This window comes from Metopolophium dirhodum, chromosome 1 (assembly GCF_019925205.1).
Source record: "Metopolophium dirhodum isolate CAU chromosome 1, ASM1992520v1, whole genome shotgun sequence".
Taxonomy (NCBI): Eukaryota; Metazoa; Arthropoda; class Insecta; order Hemiptera; family Aphididae; genus Metopolophium; species Metopolophium dirhodum.
Window position 1 is genome coordinate 117,942,116 of NC_083560.1, and position 10,821 is coordinate 117,952,936.

The 10,821-nt window shown below is 28.0% G+C and overlaps 1 protein-coding gene across 2 annotated transcripts in view; it reads right to left on the reverse strand.

Moving 5' to 3' along the window:
• Positions 1 to 10,298, reverse strand: part of LOC132935490 (calponin homology domain-containing protein DDB_G0272472-like) — a 28,840-nt gene extending 18,542 nt beyond the window's left edge. The window contains exon 1 of one of the 2 annotated variants that reach the window (XM_061002061.1): positions 9,612 to 10,298. In XM_061002061.1, coding sequence (XP_060858044.1) covers positions 9,612 to 9,874 — 263 coding nt within the window. In that variant the 5' untranslated portion in view covers positions 9,875 to 10,298. The remainder of the gene's footprint in view (positions 1 to 9,611) is intronic. The other variant, XM_061002060.1, reaches the window with a different exon arrangement.
• Positions 10,299 to 10,821: the final 523 nt, after the last annotated feature.

The window sequence follows — 10,821 nt, forward strand, 5'->3', positions numbered from 1 at the left end:
TGTCATAATACCTATATTAAATTATATTATATTTTAACTAAACTTAAAAAAAAACCATGCTTATTAGAAAAACTAATATATATTATATTATTAAGTTGATAGGTAGTTATTGTAAAAAGTATAATAGAAGCAACTTATTTATGCATCGCATCAATCTAAAATATAATAAGGAAGTAAATAATATTGTTTTTTTTTAAGGGAAATTTAATTACAGTATCTACTATCTAAATAATATATATAATAAATACCATTACTATATCTACTACACAACATAATTTAAAGAATTAATTTTACCAATTAGTATATTATTAGAAAAATAAAAAACTATCTATTTGAAATCGATTTGTTAGTTTATATCCACATAATTTGTACACAACATGTTATGAGTAAAAGTTCAGGAAAAACAAGTTTTTAAACATCGGCTGATTATAATTTGTAATTACCTACATCATTAAATAATAATTAATAAATAGTAAAAGGTAAGACCTAGCACCTACTAATAACTACTATTTAACTATAATAATATTAACAATCAGTATTTTATGTCTTTTGGTTTATGCCTACGTTTATTTACGTTTATTATGATATGACCATATTTTTTACTCTGACGTAATTTAAACATAATATAATAAAATATACAGTACCATAAAAAAGTTGTACAAGTATAATTTTTATAAAACTCACTCTTATTAATTGTTCATTGTTAGAAAAAAAGGTATATTTGGCATTATATAGTTTTTGATGCCAGAATTTTAATGCCCATAAAATAGTTAATATTAAATGAGACGTATTCAGTTTTAAAAAGTTCTGTTGTGAAATTATAAACGTATAAATACGTCATATAAATATAACTTTTATAAAAATAGCATTTTATTCATGAACAAACAATATTTAATTAATTTTATACCTAACTTGAAAATGCAATGCAAAATCTCTTTTAGAATATGGTCTATTTTATGTTTTTCAAAAAATAATAAATATTATTCATATGGACAATAAGTTAGAACATAATATAAATGTAAGTTAAAATAAAGTATGGGTATTACTTAATTTGATTTTACGATTTTAAATAACAATGAACATTAATTAAGTAGATTATATTTCTGACTTGAGGGTATGCAATTTTAAAAATGAATACAAATAATAAAAAACGATTACATGAAATAATATTATAATAATTACTATATACCTATAATATAATATAAGATTTTTTTTCGATACAAATTCGTTAAATTTAAACCATACGAGTATAGGTACTAAAATCCATATTAGATACTAATAAAAAAATTAATTACCCACAGTAATATATATATAATTTATATTATTTATTATTGTAGTTAAAACTTAAAAATTCATAACATTTTCAATTTTTATAGCTAATGATTGAATTTTTAAAAAAATGGTCCTCATAAGTTGTTTTTAGTTAAAGCATGAATTTAAAAAATGGGAAAAGGATAGTTTACTTAAGTATACTAACCTATAGCTAACCGCTTTGCTGTAGAGTAGATATCAAGTAAACATCGTCATTGAGTAAATCACTTTAATGTATGTGTTAAATACTTAATTATAAATTCAATGATATATCATTGCATACGAAAAATGGTTTTGAGTGAAGACAGTTCGTCAGCCTATATTACTATTTACTTAAAAAACATATTTCATGATATTTCTATTTAAAGTAATTTATTTCACTATTAGTAATTAGTAGGTTGATTTAATTTTTGCGAAAACAATGCATTTTTTAATATTATCAATTATTATAATAGTATTATATATTCATATAATTTATTATTGTTATTAACTTTTGAGTCAATACTGCCTTACCGAAGAACGGTGTGAACGGATGCATGGTAGATATACGAACATATAGGTTAACGGACAATAGCTTAATTAATCAAACATTTTTGAAAAATATTTAATGCCATTGTGTATATATTATTAAATATAATCATTTACAACACATAACAGTTTCAAGTACCAACAAATAATTTATAATTTTATTGAATAACAACAAAACAAATTAAAATTTTTATTCTTCTAATATATATAATTTGATAAACTTTTTAAACTTCAAATATCTCTAAAAAAAATTATGCACATATATATTTAGATTTTTTTGGTTTCAGAAATAAATAACATATGAGAAACCTTGTTTGACGCTTTGAAGCTTTTCCAGCACAAACATTTTTGTTAACATTTACCAGAAAAAAACGAAAACTTTTAATTTTAAATATCTATGATAATTATACCATGTGTAAAAAATGGTTCTATAATCCATCTGGTAAAAATTACAAATATTTATACGGTTGCAGTTCGTTTTTAAATGATTACAATAAAATAAAATTATTTTGCTAATTTTGCGTGAATATTTTTTTTGGTTTTTTTCTAATTTTTTAAGAAAATTAAGTACTGGGAATTTTTACTTTCGACCTCCCCAATGTGCCAACTAGATTCATTTTCCTACCAAAAAAAATTGGTAATAATCACCTATAGGTTTGTAAAGTTGAACATCTAAGCATTTTTACTGTTAAAAATATACTGACACTAAAATAAATTGATACATTTATATCGCTCAGCTCAGAATCTAAAATATATGACACAATATTATTATTAATTTATAAACTTTATTATCAAATTTTGACAAAATTAGGTATTTAAACCAAGAATCTTAGTGATTTTGTCGTAGTTCGTAGTGTCGTAGTGTCGTAGTAAGTTATATAGAGGTTTAAGATATTACGTAACATACCTAAATAATATTGTTCTTTTAAAATTATATACGTAATATTAGTTTTATAACAATCAATAATATACGATAGTAAATTTTACTATTAGCCTATTTCTATTACATACCTATCTATATCAAAATTAAAAAATATTTCTCTTAATATGAACTTGAGGAACATAATTTCAATAAAATTGGTTCAAATTATAAGAGTCTAAACATGTAACATATAGAATTGTACATCTCATAACAGGGTTTAAAGTTATTAGTTTTTAAATTATATTATAAAAACTTGTCTCGTTTGAAAAACGATTCTGCAGAGCGAAACTATAGATGAAAAACGCGTTTGCTGGCTTATAGGCCGGGGCCATGCTTTCCGTCGAAATAAAAATGCATTGGTTTATATAGTAGCAGTGGGGCTATACATGACGGATTGAATACGTCGCGTTTTTATCCGCCGCGGAAAGCGCAAGCCGATCGGAGTCTAATCGGAGTATAATTTTACAATGGGGTGAGATTTTTTTATCAGTCATAACCTTTTTAATTTTGTTGAAAATTGAACTTTAAACACTTTTAAAAAAAAAATTGTAACCACGAATTTTTTATAAGTTTACATTAAATTATATAAAAAAAAAACTTATGTTAGGTCTTGTATTTTAATGATAAGTTCATGCTAAATTGCATGACAATTTCGTACGTTTTCTTTGCATATAGCTCAGGACCTAGCTGTAACTTATAAGTTATAACTGTTTTAATACATATTTTAAATTCATCGTAATGTATTTTTCAAAAGACCATAACATATGTGATATTACGAAAATCACGTTGATAGGTAATTGTTTTTCTACTATAATATTAAAATATGTCTTTCGTAAATATTCATACACATTCATTTATATTCATAAATGTATAAGAAATGCCTACTTTTTTAGGTTTTTTTTTTCTTAAGATTATATACACCTATCTCTAGACGTGCGTACAAGAAAAATGTTTATACAATTAATATAATTTTTATAAATTGTATTAATAAAATATAAAAATTATAAAAATAATTATATTCATCGGAGCAAGCGAATGCGATTAATTATAAACTCGAGGCGGCGGTATCTCATGTTTCGACAACGGCGGATGTCGGCGGCCGTGGTTTGTCGCCGCAGTTAACTATTATTAGACGCGTGCGCGGGAGACTCAAGTGTTGCCGGCGACGAGTCTAGCCGGTGTACCGTGTACATCAAACATTTAAACTTATTGGTATGAGAGCATGGGTGCGTGCGTGCGTTTATTATTATTTATCTATTGTACATTTTACTTATTAATATTTTTATTGTAATAATAAGTGACAATAGACAAAATATATTGGTGCTCCGCGACCGGTACCTAACAGCTGACAGGTGGGTCGCATAGATTTATTTAAAAAAAAAATACTAGATACCTGTTTTCTATTTCTTAATACTAATTATAAACAATGTAAAAATATCAAATCCGATCAAAACATGACCAATATGTAATTAAATTCTTAACTTCTCGTCTCAGACTTGAAAGATAAATACTTACTAAGTTATAGCTAGTTTAGGTACCTACCTATAACTATAGTATAATATAGTCATATAGATATGCCACCGCAAATATAATATTATAGTGTTTGGTATAGTGGTTACACAGTCGAGTAATTTTTTGTAAAATAATAAGTAATAGTACTTCAAGTTCAAATCATGTTTATGCATAATATTTTAATATCTATAACTGTGGCTAAAATTAAAAATGTATTTAATCATTTTGTTTATTGTTTTTTGTTTAACCATGTTGTTTAGTGAATATGATTATTTAAATGAGAACAAATAGATTAATATTGCTTGAACTAATAATTTAGTAGACATCCAAGATCCAGTACCTACAGTTATTTTAGAATAAAAAGGAATAGTATAATGAAATTTTAACAAAATAGTAAGTTTTGTTTAAAAAATTGAGATTTGTGCTATCAATGTGTGCAAACCGAGTGGTAATTAAAAAAAAAATGAATTAGGTACCTTATTTTTAATTGAATTTAGTCCTGCATTATTCTCCATATAAAGTTTTAACTTTTAGAGTTAAATATAATATTCTCGAACTATTAACTTATAACCTTACGTTCTTAATGTATACTTAGCATAATTAACATTTAACACGATATAATTTTAGTTTCTTAGCGGAGCAATGAATGGATTGAATTTAAAATGATGTGAGTTTTTTTTTATTCTTATTTTTATTTTTTGTTTCTGTGTAGGTACACAATAAGTTTTCAAAATAATGCTTCGATTTAAAATAGGAAATTGAAACTTCTAAAGTATATTATTATATTATACCTACAAATATAAAATATATGTAAATATTTTAATTCAACTTATTGGCTACTCCTATACCTCCTAATACCTATAAAATTCCTAGGCTGACAAACCGTCTCCGCTCAGAATCGTCTGTCGTATACAATAATATTATATCATTGAATTCAAATTTAACATCATCTATTATAGTGACCCACTTGTAACCATTGTAAATTTGTAACATCACTCACTTACCCGCTTTTTATTTTTTTTTCAACTCTCAACGTATATATTCGTATTATACATATTGTATTAGTAATAACTTATTGTTTATATTAACACCAGCACTTTCGATCATGGATCCGATTTGAATTCACAGGGCTGGTGTATATGAAAATATAATGTCTGAGTTGGGTCCCTACTCCCTAACTGAGGGATAATATAATTTAAAACACTGGGGGTTAATCACTAGTTGGGCCCCGGATTATTTTAGGTAAGTAATACGAATATACAATATATACATACATATTTTCAATTTGAATAAAAACAAATACAAATTTGTTGAAATTAATGGAAAAAAAACTAAAAAAATTTAAAACTGAAAATGTCTGTTAACAGCTCAAAATAAGACAAAATATTTTAAAAACTGTATGGTCTATAGAAAATGCTAATATAAACATTCAGTAAAACTTTCAATACATCTACGGTATTTTGTTTTAAAGTTACACCAAAACCAAAATCAATTTTGTCAAAAACCGAATTTGCGTAAAAATTCCCGTTTTTCCTCAATTTTTTTTTTTGTTTTTCTCAATGCATTAGAAAACTACTGGGAATTTTAAATTTTGACCTCCTCAATGCACCAACTAGATTCACTTTTCAATCATAAGTATCAAACAAGATACTGAAGTTGAAAATCTAAGCATTATTTCGACTACTAATCGTGTGGACACAAAAAATAAAAGTAAAATAATAAGACACACATTATTGTAGAATCAATACATTCATCGCTCCACTCAGAATCTAAAATATAAAAATGGTAAAAATGTATAATTAAAAAGGTGGGTAAGTGGATGTCGCTCTGCTGTACAGTATGTTACAAGTGGGTCACTGTAATGGATGGTGTTAAATTCGAATTCAATGATATAATATCATATAATATCTATTGTATAAGAAAAACAATTATGAGCGAAAACGATCCGTCAGCGGCTGACCTATGATATTACCAAGTATATTTGATGATATTATTGTGAATAAAGTAATTTATATATAACCTATTTACATGGAACCTTGTTTTAAATTTTTAATCCTTAGCTACAAAAGTTTAACATTTTATACATTTTTAACTACAAAATAATTATTACATTTTAAATTTGATAAATTTTGTCAAAATTTGAACTTTCAATGCTTATAAAAAAAAATTATGCCTATATATTTTCAATATTTTTCAACTGCTATTGCAACAATATATCAGGAGCTTTGCATTAAATTTTCACGCTTTTCTAACCAACAAATAAAATTTTAATGTTATTTATAAAAAAAAAAAAACTAAAAAAATTGAAAACAGACAATGTCCGTAAACAGCTCAAAAAGTATCAAATTATTTTCAAAATTTTATTGTGTATAGAAAATGCTAATATAAATGTTCAGTGAAATTTTCAAATATCTACAATCATATGTTTTTTAATTACAACAAAATAAGGAAATCATTACATGAGAAATCGAGTGAATATCAAATGTTGTAAAAATATGAATTTCAAACGCTCATAAAAATTTAATTTGACTTCATGTAGACATTTTTTTTTTGATAAAGGTAGACAAACTTATGGATAATCTTGTATTTAATTTTCAAATCTTAGATTTAAAAAGAAAAATTTTTATGAATTCTCAACTCGAAATAATTTGCTAATTTTCGTGATTTTTCCGTATTTTGTCAATTTTTGAACTTTAAATGCTTATAAATAAAAACTGTCACTAAGGATTTTTAATTTTTTTCATCTGCCTTTGAAACAATAACCTAGGAGCCTTCTATTAAATTTTCAAGCTTTTTTACTCAACAGATAAAATTTTATTGATATTTATAGAAAAAAAAACTAAAAATAATGGAAATTGACAATGTCCGTAAACAGCTCAAAATAAGTCAAAATATTTGGAAAATGTTATGGTGTATAGGAAATGCAATTATAAACATTCTGTGAAAATTGCATGTCTCTACGGTCATTTGTTTTAGAGTTACACCAAAAACCAAAATCGATTTTCTCAAAAATAGATTTTGCGTAAAAATTCCCGTTTTTCCTTAATTTTTCTTTTGTTTTTTACGTCGCTTTTGAAAACTACTGGGAAATTTTTACTTTTAAACTCCCAAAGTACCAACTAGATTCGCTTTCCTATCAGAAAAGTTACTGTTGAAGAAAATCCAAGCACTTTTACTATCCTAAAAGGTGATGACAGACACAAAAATAAAAATAAAAACACACATCATTGTAAAATCAATACATTCATCGTTCCACTCAGAATCTAAAATGTATGTAAAAATGTATTATTAATATAACATATCGATACATCAAATGAAAAAGGTTTATACTTAATATACTCAATTTTACAACTTTTTTTTTATTTGGTATTATTGTATTATAATATAAAATACAATTCAAAATTATGTGTATTAAAAATTAATTTAGTTGTTCCATGAACTATTGATATATAATCTAAATACTTTACTTCGTAGGTATCACGTATATATTATAAATTTTTACTGACATAGGAGTTATTTTGTTAAATCGTTTATTACTTTATATTATATATATAGGTACGGTATACCTATTTAATATTTTATTTTTAACATTTATGTGTGGGACTTAGTGAAAAATATCCTCGTATTATGAGGTAATTTCCAACCAATTCGACTAACGCTAAATTGATTTGAATTAATATCAGTATATTGATTCGATTCATAGATCTTTTTATCGTTATTTGTTATGTTTTATGCGAAAATAAGGAATATTTATTATAAGTACTATGATAGTAGGTATAAGTTTTCACATAAACAATTAATCAAAAATTAACTAATAATAATTTTAACTATACATAATATTATTATGTTTAGAATGTATCTCTTGTTCACATATTCTGTATTTGTCTCAGACTCATTAATTAAAAAGTCTTAAAATATTTCTAAGGATAGGTACTAATATTTATTACGGACCAATAAAATTGTAACTTGTAAGTATTGAATAATATTTATTTCGGCAAAATAATTTGTACCCAGTGTTGAAATCGAGGTGGAAGATGCACTGAGTAAGGGTACCTCTACTATTTATTTCAAGTAGGTATTTGTGTTGGTGTTTTTGAAATTTTTCGATAGTACTACCATCATTAATAATTCTTGTTATATTTATGTTTCACTTTTAGGTTATCATTGATCGTTCTTTTGAATTTTATTTTAGTCGGTCTAACCTCTTTCTATAAAACTAGATTTTGAATCGAGCGATTTTTAAATTGTTTTATTGTTGTTTGTTTGTCAATTAACTTGTAATTATTGTTATAGAATAACTTTTTAAAGTTAATGTCCGTACAATAATTGTTAAAAAAAAGCTCATCAAATGAGTTATTTTCATATTTTAAATATCAATGTAATTAATATAGTTTCTTGACAGTACCATATTTCATTTAAATTAAATAAACAAAAAAATCTATAGTAGGTACCTAACTGAAAGTGGGTAATATACAAAGATCAAATTTTAAAATTTTGATGTATTAAGTTGTAAAATATATTTTTTATAATTAAAAGATGGTACATATCGTATAGTGGTTGGGGTCTCGTAGTCCCACAGTACAGTGAAATATAAAAATAAATTATGAGGTCTGTTTTTATAAAAAAGTAAACAGTTTCTCTATAGGTACCTACCTACTATTATTTTTTATGTACCTATGATATATTAGTATACTGTAGTAGGTACTATATTGTAGTAAAAATATTGGTCAACTCTATATGACGTAGTCTGGTGCAGCTAAACTGAATATCCAGGTATTAGAATTTATAAACAGAACCTCTTGAATATTATTATACCAAGACTGGACCGATATTTTGAAGGAAAGGTTCTTACTGAATATTTTAAAACTTATTGTTTTGGTTTCCTACTTAATTATTAATTCAAAGTGTTTTGAAGTCAAAATATGTCTAATGTACCTAGCTTATAAAAAAAAAAAAATGTTTTATCTATGACATTCTCTGACTTTTCTAGATTACATAGTTTCTAACATAATATTATACTATTATACTTAATAGATAATTACACTATTCCTACCTATGTGGCGTTTACAATTAATTTTATTTAATGCATTAAAATGTGATTAAAACCCCATGGACAAAAATTATATAGATAGGTAATATAGAATATTATAAGTTTCTCCGAAAAATAGGGAAATGTGAAAGACCATTAGGCCCATATCACGTTACGTCAGCCTTTCCACTATTCTGACATATGCAAAACGACCGTAGGCGTCATCTCCTTGCAGTATTATAATTTATTAAAGTCTCATCACTGAACATCATAAAATAGACAGTATATTAGATTTAGGTAGGTACTCACTCTGTGGGAGGCGTATAAGATTCGACGTCGGCCGCGTGGCCTTCTTCGGTCTGTTGTCGCTGACGGTTCCTGCGGTTTCGTCGCTTACGGTTCTTCTTTCCGGCTCCTCCGGCTCCACCGGCTCCACCGCCGCCATCGCCACCTCCGTCACCTACGTCACCGCCGCCGTCACAGCCTCCACCGCCATCGTCAAACTTGTCCGATTGACGACGCCGTTCCTCGTCGTCGGGTCGATCCACGGCGTCTGTCGGGGTCACTAGCATTTCAGTACGCTCTGGCCAACCACCGCCGTATCGGTCTGGCACGTCGATGACCGGCGACTGGACGCGCGTAACGTATAGTATATATATCGTGTTCGCGGCCACTGTTTGTGAGTATACGACGTGGGCGCGTAAATAAGTACGATTAAATTAATATAATATTATCAATAGTGCAGTAAACCTATCACTTTTTGTCGAGCCACGCGCGTTATTAAATATTTCGTCGCTGTTGATGTTTTTGTGATTTTCAAAAATCTAAATCGGGCGCGTCGCACGCACAGGGTCCGTCCCGATCGCGAGCCAGAGAGCGAGAGAGAGAGCAACGAACGCGCTACGCCGGTGGCTGTGGCTGGTGTAGTGGCGTTAGGTTTGCGACAGCGATTTAAACGGCCGGCGCCGGAGACACGTTGTCGTGGCCGCCACCGTCACTTGCACACACATACTCACAAAAACACATACACAAACACAGGAAAGGGATACGACACAAACGCGCGTGCGCACGCCGTGGCTGTGGAGGTGACTGCGGGGATGACGGTGACAGGGACGGCGGCCAACGAAAATAACTATGCCGCTGCCGCCGCCGTCGCCGAGATTGCACTAGCTGTAGGCTGTACAGCTTGCGAATGAATTAATGTGGTACAGGAATCACGTGTGGGTGGAAAAATAATAATAATAAAAGTTAATAGGAAAATAACAATAAATTGTGTACAACAATATACAGCGGCGCATGAGACGGAAGTGATTTATTGAATTTTGTTGTTTTAAAAATAATACGACGTGGTTGACATAGCGTGTGCCTGCAAACATTATAAAAACGCCCGCAAACGATGACGTACAATGTCCACGGATGGTGACAGTCACGAGAAGTAAGGAAGGGTTGGAAACGTGTTGTGTTAAAGTACTTACGCCACACGCCACACACCCATTATAGTTGTTTGTAAAACCATTTT